The 21091-nt window shown below is 40.8% G+C and overlaps 2 protein-coding genes across 5 annotated transcripts; one reads left to right on the forward strand and one right to left on the reverse strand.

Annotated features, from left to right (window-relative positions):
• Positions 1-994: 994 nt before the first annotated feature.
• On the reverse strand, positions 995-13764 carry PARP9 (poly(ADP-ribose) polymerase family member 9). 4 transcript variants are annotated; one of them, XM_030454060.1, is made up of 11 exons: positions 13675-13764; positions 12960-12999; positions 10914-11030; positions 10195-10757; positions 8515-8742; positions 8220-8435; positions 6924-6999; positions 6148-6516; positions 5249-5394; positions 3796-3970; positions 996-2617 (listed from the first exon to the last, which is right to left on the reverse strand). In XM_030454060.1, exons 3-11 carry the CDS (start codon positions 11020-11022, stop codon positions 2307-2309), a joined length of 2193 nt encoding a protein of 730 aa, XP_030309920.1. In that variant the 5' UTR covers positions 11023-11030; positions 12960-12999; positions 13675-13764; the 3' UTR covers positions 996-2306. The 4 variants fall into 4 exon arrangements, with proteins under 4 accessions (XP_030309919.1, XP_030309922.1, XP_030309920.1 ...); XM_030454059.1 differs by having other exon boundaries at positions 995-2617; positions 10195-11030; XM_030454062.1 differs by lacking the exon at positions 12960-12999 and having other exon boundaries at positions 995-2617; positions 10195-11030; positions 13675-13761.
• A 38-nt stretch (positions 13765-13802) lies between these two features.
• On the forward strand, positions 13803-20586 carry DTX3L (deltex E3 ubiquitin ligase 3L). The gene is made up of 5 exons (XM_030454064.1): positions 13803-13986; positions 14280-14500; positions 16489-18027; positions 18769-18986; positions 19740-20586. The coding sequence occupies exons 1-5, from the start codon at positions 13812-13814 to the stop codon at positions 19807-19809; spliced, it is 2223 nt and encodes a 740-aa protein (XP_030309924.1). The 5' UTR covers positions 13803-13811; the 3' UTR covers positions 19810-20586.
• The last annotated feature ends 505 nt before the right edge of the window (positions 20587-21091 follow it).

A 21091-nucleotide genomic window follows, 5' to 3' on the forward strand; every position in this document is an offset into this window, starting at 1 on the left:
TTCAGATGAGGTTGAAAAATTTTGAAGTTAATAAAAAGGGCATGAATTATGCATTCTGCTGCCAGTAGTTGTGCAACAGTATTAAAATAGTATTGAACTAAAAAAAATTCTTTATTCCAAGTAGGAGAAAAGTTGTTACACTGCCAAAAAAAAAAAAAATTAGGTTATCTGAAAACTGGTGCTTTTTAGAAATCGTTACAGTAGTTCAGAAACACTGCTTTTTTTCAAAAAAGAAAACAGAAGAAAATAATTCCTGCTATGAAACTCTTTAAAAAACATAACTTCTAGAAGCAGCCTGAAATAAGAGCTTATTCCTCAGTGCTGACTAAAGAAAAAAAACAACCAAAAAACCCCTTAAATCTGCACTACAGCTGTGGTTTTTCATGGCAGTAACGTGTGAATCAAGATAGATGAGGAAAAATGGGACATAAATAGAGGAGAAGAATTGATTGTTTAAATGGAAAAGGTAGAATAGGAACAGACAGAAAGAAGAGAATGGAAGCAATTCTGTTTTCAAACTTCCAGCACACTATCTACAAGCAACCTTGGAAGTTCTGTGAGAACAAGACTTGTGTGTTAGATGGTTCTTACAAGTTCATGGGTGGGTTTCTTATTTAACGTTACAGCAAAGGCTCACACACTACAGAAGCTATCCTTTTGCAACAAAGTAGACATAGCTAGTCTTGAAGATAATTTGAAAAACCCCATAATTCCAAGTATTATTACGCTAATTTAAAAGTTTATTTTGCAGTTCAAAAAAATTTCCACTTGCAACCCCACTTAAAGCTCAGCATTAGATTTTTGCAAGTAATTTCTTCTGGACTTGAGTGGCTCTGAGCACCATGACAGCTGTTTTGGGAGAGTCAGGTGCAGTACAAATGTCCTGGAATTAATTAACAAATTATTTTGAAAAGTTTATTGAACGCTAATTGAAACTGTGTTTTAGGGTTCAGACTTGCTCCCACTATCCCAGTGCTTCACATGGGGATGAAATGTGTTTCATGTGACAATCTTGGTTTTTTTCTATAGTTTTATGCAAGCCCTTTTCCCCAAGTAATTACAGTTTTCACAGTGGGTGACTTTTCCATCTGGAATGAGGTGTAATACTGAAAGGTGAGCCTTTATTTCTGTATTACAGCAATATTATAAACTGTTTGAGTGGTAGTTATAGCTGTAACTGGTGCTTATAAATGCTTCAGATGGGACGAATCTGATACTAGCATTTAGTTTGGGACAATAGATGTGTTTTAAACCCTGCTAATGTCAGACATAGTTTCAGAGTATCTGAATCCCCTTTTACACTGAAATGAGTATAATAACTCCCAGGCTTTTCTGTTCCCTGGCTTCAGGACACTGCAGAGGCAATGTGGGTATATCTGCAGTTGACCCTGGAACCTTCAAAAGATATTGGTAAAGATGGGTTAGTTGAAGAGCAGTTTCAATCTGTATTGTGAGCCAGTTCTCTACTATTTTGTTGCCTTTCAAACAGATTTAACACTGCTGAGGAATCTGAAGCTCAAATACTGTCCAAGCCACTTTCTTAGGACTATATGGAATAATGACAGGTTAGCCAAAAATGCCATCCATACATTTTTATTTCGAGTACATTTATCAACAGTTCTAGAAACCTCTTAACTAATAAAGACTGTAATGCCAACTACTGTTAGAAATAATGAAGTATTACCTCACATTTGATGTATATTTAATAGGATCATAGAATCATGAGATAGATTTGGTTGGAAGGGACCTTAAACATCATTTAGTTCCAACCCCCCTGCATGGGCAGGGACACCTCCCACTTGACCAAGTTGCTACAAGCCCCATCCCAACCTGGCCAACACTTAAAAGGAGGAGGCATCCACAACTTCCCTAGGCAATCTGTGCCAGTGTCTCAGCATCCTCCCAGTGAAGAATTTCTGTGAGGGTGGTGAGAGCATGTCCCTAAGTGGGAAACAGCTTTCATCTGATACATTCACCTGTCTACATCAAAAGAAAACACAAGTATCAGAGACAACCAGGATTTCCTGGGTTTACATATGCAGTATCTCAGATTAAGAAAATGTAATGGAAGAGTGACAGCCTACACAAGCATCAAGGGTGTAGTAACAGGTTTAAAGGATTAGATAAACATTAAACTATACTTAGTGATTCTTTATGGATTATTTTGTTCTAATCTTAAAGTACTTAATGTTTTGCTCATAGATATTTTAGAGCACTTGAGGCACTTTGATCACTGTGTTACCAAGTAGAGCATCCTCTTAAAACCCTAAGTACTGGACTTGGTTCTGAGGGGAGCTTCACAATAGCTACAGCACTGATACATGCTGCTTCTTCACCTGGGAACAAGTCAGCAAATATTGTGGAAGGGCCCCAAAACTTTTGAAAATGACAAAGGTCTCAGGATATTTTACATCATCTACCAAGCTGTCATATACCTCAGTGGCATCCCCCCCCACTGCTGGTGGCATGATATTTGATGATTTGCCTTTAGTGTATAAGCCTGTTATTACATCAGCCTCAAACACATACACTGTAGAGTGGGTTTCCCATGTTTCTTTACCCTCCATTAGGTTTTTCAGGTTCCTTTTAAAGTAGATGCCAGCTCCATACTTTTGTTCTGGAAAAAGAAAGAAAAAATCTTCTCAAGCAAAAAATAAAAAAGAAGCCTTTAACAATTGGTTCTTCAGGGGTGGCAGTACTCGGTGTGACATTCTGTGTGGCTGCTCAACATGTGCCATGCTTTTGGAAGTAAATCTACATAAAGTGGCTCTGATGCTATCACTGAGCTCCTACTGAAATCATGAGAAATCATGAGCAGCTGATGAGCATTCTGATTTAACTGCTGTTCCAGCAGTGAATATTCAGATTTAAGTGTTAATCCACTGATGGGAACATGAAGGTATAATGTATTTATATAAACACTTCAGTCCTCATGTACTAGGAGCTGGTAAGTACTGAATAAGGTAAGATTTTAATAATGTAAGATACAAAGAATAATTTAAAAATTAGATTTATAAGGAGGATGCAGCAGAAAAATGCTGTTGCAGTAGCACATGAGCAAATGCAAAGAAATGAAATTACACCATCATCCTGTTTTTTCACACTTTCAAAGTAATATGTGGCATGTACATTACATGGACAATGAAAGGCAAATCTCCACTTTTTGAACTAATTGCCTGAAATTCCAATTCCATGTTTGACAAGCAAAGTATCACAGCTGTCACCTGTTGCATGATGAGGCACTGATTGCTTATTCTTTCTGTTTCTGAAAACTTGTGTCTACTGCAATACTTTGTAGACACCACAACTTCTTTCCTAGGTGTGCTCTAGCTTGGATGGAGTCTGCTCAGATGACCTCTCTGACCACAGCTGATCTGGGCAGGGGTTTGGGCTAGGAGACTTTCAGAACTGCCTTCTAGCCTCAATTATTCTGTGATTCCTTTGAGCATGCTTTAAAGCATCAAGCTGCTAAATGCGGGTTTACAGCAAGTAGATCAGGACATTGACTTTCTTAAAAGAGTGATGCAACAGTACATGGTATTATGTATATATTAGCAATTCAGTCAACAGTGTCTGGGCTAGGCTAGAGTCCAGGTTTGTACTCTCAGGGCCTTACTCCATAGCAGAAGGAAGGAAAAACAGGAAAATCTCATTGTAAAATAAAGAAGTAAGCTCATATGACTCTAAAAGTGGGTAAGAATTCTTGGTTAGGAATGCCATTTTTTGTGATTTTAATCCACCCTTCGTAGCCAGCTAGTGCTCATTTCGCTTAAAGATCCCAAAGCAAATTCTGACCTGTTGGTGGAGAATACATCCTGTGAAATCCAGTTTGGCACACGGAGGCACAGAACTCAGCAGGAACACACTGGTACAACTTGTGGGTCACTGTGGAGATACCTTGTTTTCCTTCTATTGTTTTTTTCATTTGTTTGAACACATCAGATAAAAGACGATTATGTATCTTTTGGATCTGCAACATACATCATAGTGCAAAATAAGCAAAGACAGACCAATATACATTAAATCCATGAGTGCTCTGGTTCAGGCTATGTTCTTAAATGGCAAAACCTTTGATTTAGCTTCTATGCGTCAACCAGGTAACAGGTAATGCTTGTGATGTCTGCTACTGATCCACAAAAAAAGACCCATCCCAGTATCATGCCTCTCCTTGAAAACAGAGGGAATACATCCTAGTGTGCTTGTTCCCAGTACTTGAGTTGTGCCAAACAGGCTGAGTATCAACTACACATGGAAATAAGCTGTAAGGCACAGAGAACCTCAGCTCTCATTGATCAAAACTTCAGCTCTTGGGGAAAAACAGGTCCATAGATAAGAGGGCCTCTACATTAGGTTATGGTTGGGAATGTGGCTGCTGGCAGCACAACACCACACAGACGCTTCAGGCAGACTGGGTGTGCAGTCCTGTGGCAGGAGGCTGTACCAGGAGCCAGAGTTCTGACTGCTCAGCTAAAAACAAGCAGGTGCTGAAGCATGATCAGGCTTCTGCTCTGTTAAAAGTCATTTAACTGAGCCATGACCAATGCTCAGCACAGCACTGTTTTAAATTCTGATGTAACTTTCGTACTGGGATTCAACCAAGTCTTTGGTTTTTCAGCTCCAGAAGAATTTGCTCTTACCTGGCTGGTGTTTGCTGTTGTTTAAGTGCTAAATCCCTTTCTCATACGAAAGGCAGCTTGGCACAGGGCTGTCAGGTTTCCAGTTACCACTCTTACTACTGAGCACACAAATCCCTGCTGACAAACTTCTGTATTTCTCTGTGTTGCACAGCCTCATCCTTCTCCTGTTCAGTAAAGCACTGAACCACCTTCAACCCACCACTAATCAGAGCATAACTCCCACAAATTCAGTTGCTAATTTTTGGTGTCAAGCTCACAAAAAGAAACCAGACCCTGCATTAGTGTCCTGGACTACTGTGCTCATTCTAACCATACCAATCTCATGTTTCTCTAGAGTCCTATAAAGGAATATTTGAAGCACAGAGATACAGGACATACAGTACAGTTAACCAGACTTCTCAGAATTGAACCACACTTCAAGTGATTATTGGAATTATGTTAAAAAGACTTTGTAATAGGAGAAAATACTTTTAAGGACTTAAACTGACTTCATCTTAATTTTTAAGACGAATATTACTGACATAGTTCATCTGAGATTTTTAAGCATGTGTTAAACATTTAGTTGGAGTATATTAGCTAAGATTTAGTTCTTCCATGAATACCCCCTTTACCTTGAGAACATAAAGCCCAGCTTTTTCAAACTGTTTCTGTCTGTCTCTAAAGTCTTGAACGTACGGTTTCACCAGTGAAATCTCAACATCTCTAGCAGGAATCGTCTTGTAAGGGTCTCCTGAAAGCTGGCCTGCTTCTGGTTGGCCTGGATACAGATAAGGGAGTGAAATATTCATATAATATCTGAGGTAAAGGTGAGAAGGGATCCAATGCTTTAGTTTGGTAGTTCAGTTAAGAATAAAGAATGTTATTCTCTGAAGTAATGTCAGAAGCTAATATTCAGAGGGACTGAGATATATTCATTTACTCATTTTTTTTCTATATTTATTAAGGAAACCACAGAGAGAGGGAATCAAAGAATAGCAGTTTATCTTCTCCATTACATCTCTCTACAGCCCAGCTTCCATATAATGGTATCTATATTGAATGACTATACAAACAGGAGGAAAAATGGATCACCCTGTAACTTTTTGCAGCGCCACTGGTTCTAGCAGCTGTTAACAGAAGTCATGGGCTCTGCAGAACAAGTCCATTGGTGGGTCCTGCTAGCATTGTAGCTATCAAAGGAGCTCAGCAAAAGTATGTGTAAATTAAATGCAAATTTTGTATGTCTCCAGTGGCCAGACTCTAAAGGGAAGGTGTCCTGGAGGAAAGCAGAATTACAGCTGGCTGTATGATGACAGCAGCCCCTGTATAAACTCTGTCCTGCTGGGGATATTTCCAAGTAAGTAACCAAAGCTCACAAACAATCTTCCAAGGGGCTCATATGTTAAAACCAGAGTAATCTTGGTAATTAAAGCAGTGCTCAGTATGTGTGTGAACTGAATGCACGCTGCCCACTATCAGCAGTGCATAGATCTGTGTTGATTTATACTTATTTACACACTTATTTACGTACCCATTAAGTATAGCAGTTCCTTTTGTTTGGCTGTAGTCTTCTCATGCATACAAAGAAGTAATTTTTCAGTTGCCAGCACTGCATCAATCACAGCATCAGGGGGGCCTTGAAATTTCAGGCTTGCTTTTGCACCTCGCACTTCTTCTGATACACAAACACCAGAACGCTGCTCCTGACACAGTTTTGCAAACTCTTTCTTACCGAGGCTAAAAATGTAGTTGTTTTCAATCACAGCATGGCAACGTTTTAGAATTAGTACCATGGTTTGGATCCAAGATTCTGCTGCTTCCAATGCTGAATGCTTGTCCCCTTTTAGTTCAATAGCTTGTTCACCATTTGCAGTCTTTTTTACACTTTGACTGATTGATTCTGTACCAGGAAGAAAGATTTTAGTTTTTTATCAAGTGCACTGGAAGAGTGAAGAGCTTTCAAGGGCTGTAATAAATTCCTGTACTTAATCCAAGATACACAGTGCAAGAAACACACTACTCTTCTGCTGTCTTCAAAACAAACAAACCTCATGTGCAGAATTTATTTGCCTCCCACTAAATGCCTACTAACAAGTTAGGCACTGATGATGATTTTTATGTTTGAAAATTTTGTAAGGGACTGCCCAGTTCCATTCCTATTAGTGTAAAAATGCAAAGTGCTCAGACATTTTTGCATCCACCTTTCCCAAAGACAACTCTCCAGACACAAAGTTCTTCTTAAACAAACGCGATTTCAGATTCTCAAATCTGGAGTTACTTGAAATACCCCTTCTTTTCATTACTTACTGAAATTATCACTTGTGTTATAATGCTGTTCTTCTCTCAGTTTTTGTTCTGCTGAGTAAAGTTTTCTCTGGAAAACCTTGAATGAGAAAAAAATTAGGAGTGGTTTGGAGTATCTGTTGTCAAAAATGCAATTAATCTCTTCAAAACTTTATTAGAGAAGCAGTTTACAGCTGCAGTTCCACCATCACCACCCAAATTCTGAAATTGTTAACAGCTGACATTTTCCTAAAATTTTATTTCTGACAATATCAAATGCATTTCTGTTCTTCTCTGTCTCCTAAAGGAAGACACCTTAAACACTGAATGGCACCTTTACCAACTTGTTGCAGTTGTGGCATATCTGGAACTCACAGAAACACAGTAGATAAGTGTTAATTTATTGCAGTTTAATGCTGATTACTCAGTTTTAAACCCCAGACTATTGCCCTGCCTTTACCCCAAAGCTCCTCTCAGTGGTGGCAGAAGGAGGGCCTCTGAGAAGCACTGTTCTGCTAGGCATTTGGCATCAGGCAAACTGCCTTTCCTTCTGTTTTTGAGCAGAACTTCTGCTATGTCCTGGTTAACAAGGGATAAAGTGAGGACCACATAGGTGCCATACAGCTCTCCTTAGAGTTTATGGGATTGTTGCAGAATATGGAACTGAGCTCACAAACAGAATAGTTTGGGTTGGAAGGGACATTAAAGACCATCTAGTTCCACCACCCCCTTCACCTAGTTCTTGCACTTGATGAAACAATGGGTGAAGTTAAATGGAAACAAAAGCAAACTCTGCTCTTGTACAATAGATGGGTGTCTAAAATAGTCGTGTATTAATCACATCTGCCACATATTCAAATGGTGGAGAATGGCACACTGCAGTTGAAACTATCCACTGTTTGTTTGCAACCCTTCTAGCATGTTAGGTCATATAATATTTTGATAATGTTTTGCCCTAGAAATTTCCTACCAAAAAAACCCAAAAAACCAAACAAACAGTTAAAGAAGTTTCCTGAGGAGGGATAAGTTTTATCCTGTACTGACTTAAGAGAAGACTCCTTCTTATAAATTCACTGACAGTCATGAGAATTTCAGAGCTCCCTCCCCTTGTTATTAGACCACAGGTTGAAGACTTCTGGTTTAGTGAAGAGACAAGAAAGATTTGTAAAGATTAATAATGGCTGTTAATGAGACCTTCCATGCTGCTCACAAGTGTTGTAAGTAGTACAGAATTCAGACTATCTTAATTTGTAGTAATCTATGGGAAGGTTTTTACAGTTTGGGGTTTTCCTTATTGGTAACTAACAACAAATTTATTACCTCATAGGCATAGTCGTCTGGACAGATGACAAACTGTACATCTCTATACTTCTCAGGGTGTTTCCTGGCAAAATTTAGCACTTCTTCAATCATGATCTCTGCCACTAAATCAACAGGCAGTATTTCTGACCAAAACCCCCTTGATGGAAAAGAAACTGAGTGAGATTTGGAGTCCCGAAAGTGCTCCAGGCATCTTGCCACTGCAGCTTTTAATTCCTGCAGGAAAAACAAGTGCTTTAGTCCTTACATCACTCAACATGCACATCAATTAAAATCCAATCTAAATGATCATCACCTCACACAATAACACCTTGTTGCATAATTTTGGCCACACAATATGCAGTACAGAATTACAGGGCAGCTTATGCCCTTTTGTTACTATGAGTGTCTTAGAAGACGAGAAAAATCCAAAATGAGACTTAAGTTCATTCTGAAAAGCTGAGCCGGCTTTTTTCTGCAGTCTGCTTGAAACTGGAGGGTAGCATTTGCCATCCACATCCACAGAATTAACGATTGCTGTGCTCTGGAAAAAAAAAAAAAAAAGGTGCAAAGTTTCATTATATGTCAAGTTCACTATCTGAAAGCTTTGCTGCCGTGGAGAACATACTTTCTAGGAACAATTCCTTTTAAAAAGCCTGACTGCTGCAGACCAGCTGTTTGGAAGGCTCTTTTGTTATTAAGGGCAGCACTGGAATACATCAAGGTATGAACCCTCTAGAGGCAATGAATGCATCCCTCATTTTCAGAACAGTTTACACAGGACTTGTTCAAGCCACCAGAGTGTATTCAGCATAATTACTACCACAGCTATAGAAGTGACCCACTCATGCCTCATCACATGCAATTCTGCAGCTAATTCTCAGTGACCAGGAGAAAACTATGACTGTGCCTATTATCCCAGCCCATACAGATGCTCCCCATGTTAGGGTAGCAAGCACTTGTCACCACAGGGGAACTGCAAAGCTACTGCTGCTTCCATTTCCCAGCAGTTAATTTGAAATAATTAATTTCAAATTAACTATGCCAAATGCAAAAAACTTGTTTACAGAATGCTGGAACTTTTCTTACTGTAATTGTTAAAGATTATCTGAAGATAAAAGATCTTGGAGTGTATTTTCCGCAGTCTGGAAGGCAAGTGGTGTCTTTCAGTGCTATAAAACTGGTTAATAAAACTGCCTGCAATGTCAGCTTTGCAATCCTTTGCTCTCACATGAAAAAAACCCAAACAAACAAAACCCAAAAGGAACTTCCTATTCAGTTAAGACACTTATTTACAATAAATGCTAAGAATTTTTTTTAAGATACAGCATTTGCTAAAAGCAGATACCATTCCTGTGACGTAGCTTGCAGTCTAAGAGCTCAGTTGGATTACTATAACTAAGCTCATATATTTTACATCATATTTTCTAGTTGAAAAGTTAATTAAATCAATTTAAATGATGCACTGTTTAAAGGTAAGGTGCACATCATCTGCATAAGTTATTTTAGCTGTTTCAGGGTTTGCTGAATAACTCCAGTAGTGGCACCTATGAGAACATAAATTAGAGGGGAAAAAAAAGCAAGGCAAAAGTAAGAGTAGATTCCTAGGGAATCCATGATAAAATGTGGACTCTCTCTTATAATAAGAAGATAAATATTAACGTAGGGAAATATTACTATTAACCATTCAATCTTTACCCACTTCCTATTATACAGTAACAGAATGTATATAGAAAAAATAAATTAAAACATTCTAATGTTTAATACCCATTTAGGAAAAAAACAAACCAAACCCAAAGAGCTCCTTGCCACTATAATTTCTTTACCATTTGTAAGTTCTCATCAGGCTGAGAAGATAACTCAGCCTGAGTTAACTAAATGGATAACTGAGATAACTAAATGGACTGCTACAGTATGTGTCCTGAACTCTTGGGCTCCAAACCCTGCAAAGACTTGGAGGCAACTCCACGTTCAACATCTTACAGGACAGACTTACCTTCTGCTCTTCAATTAATCCTTTTATGATGCGCAAGCGAACGCCTTTATGTCTGATGAAAGTTGGTGAATGCTGTATTGGTGAAGCTGAGAGAATTTCCTGAAGTGAACTTGTATCAGCCAGAAACTTTTCACACGCCTTCTTCATTTCTGCAACTGTAGCCTCACAAATGTTCACCAGGCGGATTTCCCTGAGAGGTCCTGGCGAATTTGTCACAAAAAAATCCCTTACAGCCATTACAATCACTTGAGCACACAAACTGAGTGGGAAGCCAAAAATACCTGAACTCACTGCTGGGATGGCAACAGACTTTATAGTACTATCTGCAGCAGTAACATGTTTCAGAACATTTGTAATAGCTTCTTGAAGTAGGTTACAGCATTTTTCCTTTTCTTGACTTCTCCATCTTGGACCAACTGCATGAATAATTATCTTACAAGGCAGCTTTCCTCCGCTTGTCACAGCTATTTTGCCAGTTTTAATTTCTCCAGAATTTTTAATATAAATCTGGCTTTGCTCTTCTATTTCTGATCCTCCAGCTTTTGCAAGGGCTAAAGCAAGACCTGCTTGATGAGATAGATATTCATTGGCTGCATTCACCACAGCATCAACCTCGTGTCTTGTAAGATCATCCTTACAAACACAAATGTCAAGTCCCTCTTTTATTTTTTTCCTGTATACTTCAACTGCACAATTTGTACTTTTAAAGGTCAATGTACATGCAAACTTATCGGAAATGAGGCTACTTAAACAGTTCTCTCTTTTCTTAAGCACTTCATAGGCATCTTTATTGATGGGGATCATCAAGCTGTCCTCATCGATTCCCATGGTTCTCCCTAGGACACAGAATAATAAAAAGTGAAATCCAAAATACTACTGTCAAAACGTTGCCTTTTTATACAGAAGTGTGGTTTATAGCTCCCAGTTCTATTGACCTGTCATTATTTACCAATATTTTTTTTCACAGTCTAATCTTCTCTATCCCTTTTCATAGGCTTAGAAAGCTCAACCAAATAAAAAACCAAAGCCTGCTCATTATTCTGTTAAAATTATCCCCCTCATCTAGTAGCTCATTCCCCCCCTTTTCCTCAAGTTCTTCTCCTCTTTTCTTCCAGAGCTTTATGAATCACTGCAGTGCGAGTTTCAGGAAAGTGCAAAGTTCAAGCATGCTCTCTCAGCTTAAGATATTTGGATTCCAAGAAACAGTATTATGCTGCCCACTGTTTCCCAGAAATCTGTGGATACTTTCAGTTTCATCTTCTCAACAACCAGCTCCCTGCCTGTAACTGAACACAGGCAAATACAGGAGTGGCCAGATGCTCAGGGTCCTCTGGGAGATCACACACCCTCCTCTGAAACAGTCTGTCTACAAGATTATCTTCTTGAGACCCAGCAGATGCCAGGCCTGGCGAAATGTGCCCAGAGCCCCCAAAATGTCTGCTCAAGAGTCCTATCAGGAAAGGGATTAGCAGCGCATAGCTTGTAAGGCCTTTGGGCAGATACCTTTTCTTTAGAAGGGGCTGTCCCTATTCTTCCTCCCAAGGGACTAAAAGATGACAACAACAGCATCACTGAGCCTGTGGTGATTTGAGGATTTGGGTTTGCCTTTATGTTAATCCAAGGAGGATGTTTGGTTAGGATGCATGCCCTCCGGCTACTTGTTATCTCTCTCTCTCCTTCATACTGTTTATTTTCCCCACCATGAGGCTGACACCATTGTCAGGAACATATTTGTACATGAATCAGTGACATAATCTGAATTAAACAAAAACCAAAACAAACACCCCACATCACAAGCTTTGATTTGTACTAGAGCACCAACCTGAAAGACAAATGCAGCAGCACAGCTGAATGAGCAGAAAAGACATGGTGAGAAGGAGGAAAAAGGAGCTGGTAAGTGTGAGAGGAAAGTCTTTGAAACAGGTTATAGGGTTTTGTTAACTGGCTGCAGTACCACCATGATGCTGTGCTGCATTTGCCAATAGAAGTCCAGCTGAGAAAGCCAACGTGGAAAGCCTCACTGTGAGCAGGGCTTCAAAATGCTTGTAAAAGCAGAAAACACTTCCCCCCCCAAGGAACTCTTTTTTTTTTTTTTTTTTTTTTTTTTTTTTTTCCGTCAAAGGCTGAAGCCTGCCTCTGCCATCTCCTGGGCTTTCTCAGCATTTTGTTACCAATTTCTAGCAAGATCCAAAGGTGAGGATCACAGGCCTCCTTGCAGAGTCAGTGACCCACAGCCACACCTGCAGAGGAGATTTGCTCATGTAACCATGCCACAGAGATATTCTGCTGAACCATGTCTTTAGTTCCATGGCTCTTCTTTAGTCTGCACTTGAGAGCCCATAAGTAAGTTCTTTCCTTTAATGGAACTTAGGAATTCAGAAGGCCTTTAAAAACTACTTTTCTTTTAGGAAAAAAAAATGCTAAAGATTGGGGCAGTTTTTACATTATCACTGTGGCAATACAGTCCTCTCCTGGCAGATGTCAGCAGTGCTATGTGCAGCAGTTATATTAATTAGCATAAATCAATTTGTATGAGTTTAATCAAACTTTCCTCTAGGGAATACTTATAAACCTTCTTGTAAAGAGTCTAATGTTGACTCATAAATACGTCTAGTTTATACATTTCAGGTTGCTTTTGGCTATCCCATGTTGATGTTTTCCAGTTTGCTGGCTGTAGCTGGCAATTTTCAACTTAAATACCAGATGGTATTTAAGGCTAAATGAGCCTTGATGGCTAAATGAGGATGGCTAAATGAGAGGCTTACCTAAATCACTCTTTTCTTCAGTGGTCTCTAGTCTGAAACTCTATTTGAAAAAATAAAACAAACAAACAAAACAACAAGAGACACACACAAAAACAACCAAAAAACAACCAAACAAAAACCCACCACCAAACAAACAAACAAGAAAGGGAAATTTCACATTACTGCCTGATGGGCCGTGTAGAGCAGCAGCAGCTCTGCCGCGAGCAAAACCGGCAGCAACACCTTTTCAAACACTCGTATTAAGTTTTCTAACATTTAAAACTATTCAAAAGGCGAGGGGACCACTGCGGGCGAAGTCACCCACGGCTTCCTTCCGCCCCGGCTGACCGGGTGGGGCTGCGAAGATGAGAAATTTTACTTCACCCGGAGGGCCAGACCAAAGAATATTTTGTGTGTTCCTGTTTCCCCGCACCCCCACACCAGTGCCTGGTCACCTTTATCCCAGCTCGCCCGGCCCGGTCGCACGGGGCAGTTCCAGCAGCTGCGGGGCCCGTGTGGCAGCTGCCGCCCCCGGGGGGGACCCGCGCCACCCCCGCTCCTCGCACATCCCACACCCGCTCCCTCGTATGTCCCAGCCCCCGTCCCTCGGACGTCCCGGCCCCTGGCACGTCCCAGTCCCGGCCCCTCGTATGTCCCAGCCCCCGTCCCTCGGACGTCCCGGTCCCTCGCACGTCCCAGCCCCGCTCCCTCGTATATCCAAGCCCCGCTCCTTTACCTGGAAACTCTCCGCGAAGCAGCGCGGCTGATGGCGCCCGTCTCCCTCTCGGCAGCGGGAGCTGGAGCGGGAGCAGGGGCGGGGAAGAGGGGCGGCCGAGAGGAAAGCGAAAGCGAAAGCCGTCAGCCGGTGGCGTAATGGCGACGGAGCCGCTGCTGGTGCGGCTCAGCCCCGCGCCCGACAGAGGCGAGAAGCTGCAGCGCAAGATCCAGCTGTACTTCCAGTCAGCCAAGCAGTCGGGGGGAGGCGAGTGCCAGGTTCTGCCAGGACCCGAGGCCGGTACCTACTGGGTGCACTTCCAGCAGGAGCGAGGTACGGGGGGCAGAGGGGACGGGGCGGCTCGACCTGCGGCGGGGACCCGCTGTTCGGCATCCCCCCAGCCGCCGGCACGGCGGGGAGGAGGGGGCGGGAGAGCCCCAGGCACCTCGGGGGGAGCTCCCGCAGCCGTGTGAGGGGACATGAAATGGCCACCCCCGGGACACCATTTTGTGACCCCTTGCAGTTCGGGGGCGGGCAAAGGGAGGGTGGGGTCTGTGGCCGCTTGCAGCCGTCAGGTTTCCAGGTAACTTTTTCAGCCCTATTTGCCTGTCCCCAAATTACTACAGATAAGAAGAGCGTGGAATCCCGCAGGGATCACGTCCTGCAAATCGGTGACAAACAGCTGGAGATAATCATCCAGCCGGGAGAAGGGGAGCGGAGCAAGAGCCGGTATGCAGAGCAAGCCTCCCCCAGCCACGACGTCCCTTCCAGCTCTTCCCCAGCTCAGCAGGAGCAGCCGGCAGCCAAAAGCTATGGAGACAAGGCAAAAGAAGTCCTTACCAAAAAGGTACATCGGGAAGAGCAGTAACAAGCAGTGTCACAACCTGCCTTGCTCCTAGGTCCAAGCAAATGCCAATTACCTTCCCTTGGTGAATAAAAGAGGGGGCAGGGAGCAACTTCTGAGCGCTAGACCCACAGGTCATCCGTGCCTTGTATAACAGGCACCATGTTAACAATGTTAACCTTGATTTTGCCAAGAAAAGTTGGTCTTTGAGGTCCCTTTCAACCTGGTATTCTATTACGCTGTGTTCTCCAGCGTGGCTGTGGCACATACCAACCACTACTCCCCAAAAAGCAGCACCTTGGCAAGTCTGGGGGGAGAATCTGCACCAAGGGCTGCTCCCAAAAGGTGCAAGAGTTGTGTGAGATTTGGATTCCTTCCTGCTACGCAGACCTCTAACACTATTCCAGCATGTTCTGCACCTTCAAGCATCCCTTATTGCTTCCATCTCTTATCTTAGTTTTAAAATATGGGTTCTAATTGGTGCAGCAAACATTATTTCAGACACTTGGGACTAAAAGTTATGCAGGAAAGAAAATACCAGCTCAGAGTTGGGGACATGGGCAGGACCAGGCTACATGTTAGATGGAGTGGATGAGGCTTTACTGAGAAAAAGCTATTGGGCCAGAGGGGTAGCCCTGTTTTCCATAGTATCATAGATGCAGGTTTTGAGGTATTTCATATGATAGCATAGTGGTTATCTGACATCTGTAGCAGTATGCTGCAAATTTCCCTATCCTTTTGTCTGTGCATAGTAGAGGTGTGAACATATTTGTTACAGTTTCTCAGAATCCTTTTTTCTGCCTTAACCCTCGCTTGCTAAAGTATGATTTGGGGGAATTTTTTTAAAGAAAGATAGTAAGAGGAAACTAGAAGGTCTAATATAATTAAAGAACAATGCAATTTAACTTGCATTCACTGTTAAAACTGTTTCTGTCACTCAGCACTAAGGGGACAGACAGGGTTTTCTTTTGAGGATCCTTGGCAGAATGATGTTGGCACTAAGTTGTAGTTACAGTTAAAGCTTTATTTTTTTTAACAGGATTTTATGATTGGCATCACATGGAATTAATGATGAGAATGGCACAGGATTTCTACAAGCAGAATCAGTGTAGTACAGTTTTATTCTCATATAGCACTGAATTTTACAGCACAGCTTAGCTTATGGTTTGTAATCACCTGGACCCCCTGCAGATCATGTCAAATCTTAATAATTGGCCTGCTGTATCAATATAACAATCATAATCTAGACCCCAAAAAACTCATAAAATAGTGAATCATTCACTTGAGTCCTCAGAGGAAGCAGAGGACAGAGGAGGTGTCCCTAGGGGCTGGGGCACCACACGTCTCACTGTCCAGCAGCAGATGCAGTCCAAGTTCCCACTTTAGGAGTTGTAACTGCTTGATTTAATAGACAGTGCTCTGCAGGTTGTTATGCTTCTTTGTTCTGTATTATGGCCATCACCACCAAGCTGGGAGGCTGCCTGAGACCTTCAAGGCCTGGAGAGAACAAGTAATAGGCCTGGTGCCCAGGAACCTTGATAACAACAGGGAGAGGAAGAGGAAATCTGCTTCTTTCATCTGCATGATGCACAGGACCTTTGGGGCCCGATTAGGGGGGCAAAAGGGACTATTACATGTCAGAGAATGGCCATAAGCTTTATAAAATGGCTTGGCTGTGCTATGAACAATACCAGAGGTCAAGAGCAGGGAGTATTGGTCACAGTCTCAATCCATGTAGCAAAGTTATTGTCTTTGTTCCTGCCATGCTGATGATTTTAACATAGTTAATTTTCCTCTGACCTAGAAGCAGGCTGCTTTACTTATATGTCTGTAATGTCAGTGTGCATGGAATAAAAGAAACACTGTGTACAGTGTGTCCATAGTAATCTGGTCCTGATGGAACATGTAGAGGCTTTTCTCCAAATGCAGAAGCAGAGAGCAGAGAACCTTAGAAAAAAACAAATACTGATGTCTTCTTGTCTTCTCTCCAGATATTTCTTACAGTGTCTGCGACTTTGAATACCAGTATGTTCACCAAACAGCAGAGGGAGAAAATTACCACTATATGTCCAAATTTAAAAAGAGAAGGAAATCTTGATATTGATGGCTTTGAGAAACTGACAGGAGATTTTACAGATATTGAAGAAGCTTATTCTTATTTTAAGGGTATCCTTGCAGACAATAACCCAAACTATGATTTTTCACATTCTGAAAGTAAGAAGGGTCTGGAAGAAGCGAATGGTCCAAATACTGAAGAAATTAATGATCTTGTAGTTGTGTCATCTCTATATGAATATTTCAGTCATGCTTGCAAAGACAAAATCAAACAACTGCGGGAACGTTTTGGAGTGTATATAAGAAGTAAAGATCTTGATGATGGGAACACATCAATATGCCTCCTTTCTGATGGAAGTCCTGCATCTATAGAAGAAGCTCAAGATTTTTTTATCAGAGCTTATCAGGAAAGTGTGAGAGATCTGAAACAGGAAATAATTCCCATAACAAACAGTGGCATGTTAAATGACACAATAATGAATTTAAATGCTAAGTTTAGTAATCTCCTAGTCAGAGAGGAAGAGAATCAGTTGCTACTCCGTGGTCCAGCTACTTTGATTTCAGCTGCCAAAAGATTTCTGTCAGAGGGAGGTGAGAATGGTCAAGCTGAAAAGAATATGAAAATATCATCTGAACTATATGAATACAGGAATGGAATTGAAGTTGATGCTTCTGTGTTTAAATTGTTGGAAACAATATTAAGCAAAGAAATGGAAGACATTCAAGAAAAATTTGATACAGTGATAGAAAAAGAAGGCAGTTCATATGGCCAGAAGATGTTAATAGTATTTAGGCCTAAGATTAAAACTTGCTGTGATATGTCTTCACATGCTGCTGAAAGTTTCATCAATGCATTTCAGAATGCCTATGCAATGTTAAGAGAGAAACACATCATCTTGAAGCTTTCAGAAAAGCAGAAGGAAAGATTAAGTATGCTACTGAATGGAAAACCAGTGGAAGGTCTGCATGTAAAACTTAAGAAGAAGGAAGACAAGCTAATTTTAACAGGTTTACCAAACCATCTTTGTGCTGCTGAAAAGCACATCATGAAGTTTCTTGACATTGAAGACTCGACACAAACTCAAAATAGAACATCACTGTCCTCTGATCTCAGGCATCAAGAAGGAGAGTCTGAGAAGAAATACAATGACAGGCAGAAGAACAATCTTTCTTCTGAAGGGCAGTCTCAGACAAAGACAGATGAAGAAGGCAAAGACACATGTCCGATTTGCATGGACAGAATTAAAAACAAAGAAAAGATGAAAAAGTGCAATCATGAATTTTGCAAAACTTGCATTACCAAGGCCCTGGCTCATAGGCCATTTTGTCCTGTTTGTAATACAGTCTATGGACTCATGAAAGGAGATCAGCCAGAGGGAACAATGTCAACTAGTACATTGCCTTCTTCTCTCCCTGGTTACCCCAATTGTGGTACTATTTTGATTACGTATCTTATGAAAGGTGGTTTTCAAACCGTGAGTATATTTAAAGCCTCATAAAAGATATTTTTCCCACATCAAATCCAGTCTTGAACAAAGAATTAACTATTTTTCCATTGTTTCAATGCATATCCAGGACAGACATTTCTTTGTTCTGTACAAATCTGCAAGTATTAAATTCAGTATTTTTGGGTATGATTAAGTAATGTAGTAGAATTTAAGTAGCCAGGTGGTAGCCCACCATTTTATTTGTATCAGGACAGAGGTACCTTTAATTGGTCTTTAATTTGAAGACTGGGAATAACTGAACTGAAATTTATGGAGTGAAATAATGTCAGCAATGTTTTGCAAATGTAATGAAGATTCTCTGAGGTGTTCTTTTAGCTGCCAACACCAGTGGACAAAAATTAATAGTGGGTGGGCTTGTGAGATTTCCAGGTGAGGAATCAGCTTATGCTATGTGCTTAGAGTCATGACTAGGACTGAAAATTGGATAAATGAAAAAATCAGGGGTGGAGTGATGTGCATTTGTGAGAGCAAAGAGGAAAAAAAATTTTTTTAAATAACAATGTACACATGAATTATGACAAGAAAATGTGAATGAAACTTACATGAAAGAAGTTATCTAACAAGAAAAAGTATCAAAATCAGTCATCAGTCATGCCATGTCCTTCTGAATCAAAGATAGGATAAGAACATTGCAAAAACTGGGGTGTGTGATTTTCACACTTTCAAAGCATTTATGATATACAGTGGTTTGGTTTTTCTACAAAACAGAGCAAGCATCCAAACCCAGGGGCACCTTTTGATGGAACTACTCGACTGGCATATTTACCTGACAATGAGGAAGGGCGAGAAATTCTGCATCTCCTCAGAAGAGCCTTTGATCAAAAATTGATCTTCACAGTGGGGCGCTCACGTACTACTGGTAAAGAAAATGTTATCACATGGAATGATATTCATCACAAAACATCCAAGGTGGGAGGACCTTCCAAGTAAGTAGTCTTCTCTTTTTGTAATTTTATTTCTACTCTACTACTAGTGATTTTGTCACTAACAAAGTGCTTGTGGAATGCTCTATGGATCCAGACTGCAGGTACTTTCACCAGTTTGGACAGTTGGAACAAGGGTGAGCTCAGTCTTCAGTTGCCCCCTCAAGCCACTCATTCATCAGTGAGTTGCCTGAAGTACCTACTCCATTAATAACTACTCTGATAAGAAACTATTTCTAATACATCTCAGGAGAGTGAGCTCTTGATAGCAGCTATAAGGCTGGGCTCCTGATGTCAGGATCATAAAAGAACAACAAATACTCGTTGTAGTTTATCCTCCCCTCTGTGCAAATACTCTCCTCCTAGGTATCGTTTGCTTCATACACCTTTTTGGTGATGTGCTGCATAAAATCCAGAGGTGCCATTATATTCACCTATTGAATGCTTCCCCTAGGTCTGGTTTTGAGAAAGATGCATACCCAAGTGCCCTGTCATTTGCATGTAAGACAGGAGGCAGTGTTGAAAATCAAGTTCTCAGTGTCAGTTTGGACAACCAAATTCAGCAGATGCATTTTGTAAACTTTTAGCTTTGCCTCTCTGGTCCATAAACCAGGGTCTGTTGTCTCTGTAGAGTAAGAGAGAGCATAGATTTTGTAAAGTGTTTTAAGAGATTTTGATGAGAAGGTTCTGCAGAACTGTCAAGTACTTGCTTCACTGCAGAAGTAGCCCAAACTGTTGTTTTTTTTTTCCTTCTAGTTATGGTTACCCTGATCCTGATTATCTGCAGCGGGTTCGATTAGAACTGAAAGAAAGAGGAATTGAATAAAGAAGTTTATCAACCATCAGCTCTGAAGTGTAATAACATGTAACATGATATTTGTTCTTACTACAGATCCTTTACTTCCATCAATCATGCTTCCCTGTATGTGTAACCTTTCTAGAGTCTTGTGAGGGCAGTATTGGTGCTTACTGTGTGTGTTGAACATCAAATTGCATATCTTATTTTACCAGTGAAACTGACAGATCCACTGCCAGCTTTTATTTGATCATTTACTTCACCTTTGTGTTATTATTATGTTTATTATTATTATGATAGCATCGTGTAACCCATGTGCTGGAAAATTTTTATGCAGCTATTATAGTATCAGCTGTGATCAGGCTATGATCTTTTGTTTCTTTTTCTTTCCAGGATGGGAATGGCATTAGTGGTTTGGGTTTTAAACATGAAAGTGGCATGGGTAATGTATGAGGGGTATTTGTATGCTGCTGTATTTTTAACCCCGCAGAAGTGCTGAACACTCAGAGCCAAGTTGGAGCAGTGCCCGTGGCTGTCTCTGATGGTGGGGTCCTGGTTTTGTGCTCCTATCATATTTGAGCTTAAATGCAACTTAAGTCAGCTTTGCAACTGTAAAATTGTATTCTTCCTATTCCTTCCAATAGATGCTTTAAGTTATATCATAAAGATACTTTGTTGCTACTCTCACTGCTAATTACCTTGGCTGTGAAACAAATAGCTTTCACTGATTGCAGCTAGGATTTTTAGTGAATTAAACTGTTGCTGTTAGGCTATTGAATGTAACTAATAAATAAAATATACAAAAAATATCTGTTCAGGTCTGCATTCTACTGTACTGGTTTTCCCTCCTGTTTTAGAGACATATAAGTGTTTTTATTTCTATAATTTAGGAGTTTCCCAGCAAAGCCATGATTTGAGGTGATTGGGACCGCATGACACCTCCTTTTTTTTTTTTTTTTTTTTTTTTTTTTTTCCCCCAATAGTCCTACCTTGTAAATAGGCAGCAGTATTCTACCATCATGATTTTCAGATTTTCTAGTATTGGGCACTGGTTTCCATGTGGGGTGGGATGACTTTCCTACTGTGATTTTGTTTTATGTCACATTTTACATGGTTTCTTGTTTCCTCCCTTTTCTATGCCAGCACAGAAACATGCCATTCTTGTCACAAGGTACCAACATTCCAGTGGTTTCTAAAGTACTGGAATTTTTTTTGTGCACCAGCTATGAAGTTCAAATCTCCCCAGCTTCTTTTCATCTCTTGTTTTGCTTTCTGTTCCAATTGAACCAGTTCACTCTGTCAGCCCCCTACC

This window comes from Calypte anna, chromosome 7 (assembly GCF_003957555.1).
Source record: "Calypte anna isolate BGI_N300 chromosome 7, bCalAnn1_v1.p, whole genome shotgun sequence".
NCBI classification, from domain to species: domain Eukaryota; kingdom Metazoa; phylum Chordata; class Aves; order Apodiformes; family Trochilidae; genus Calypte; species Calypte anna.

Coding starts and splice junctions, on each gene's coding strand:
- DTX3L (XM_030454064.1), top strand. CDS start 13,812: ATGGCGACGGAGCCGCTGCTGGTGCGGCTCAGCCCCGCGCCCGACAGA. Junction 14,501..16,488: donor AAGAAGTCCTTACCAAAAAG/GTACATCGGGAA, acceptor TCTTCTCTCCAG/ATATTTCTTACAGTGTCTGC. Junction 18,028..18,768: donor TGAAAGGTGGTTTTCAAACC/GTGAGTATATTT, acceptor TCTACAAAACAG/AGCAAGCATCCAAACCCAGG.
- PARP9 (XM_030454059.1), bottom strand. CDS start 11,022: ATGGGAATCGATGAGGACAGCTTGATGATCCCCATCAATAAAGATGCC. Junction 8,436..8,514: donor ACAAGGTGTTATTGTGTGAG/GTGATGATCATT, acceptor TTTTTCCTGCAG/GAATTAAAAGCTGCAGTGGC. Junction 2,618..3,795: donor GATGTATTCTCCACCAACAG/GTCAGAATTTGC, acceptor TTCTTTTTCCAG/AACAAAAGTATGGAGCTGGC.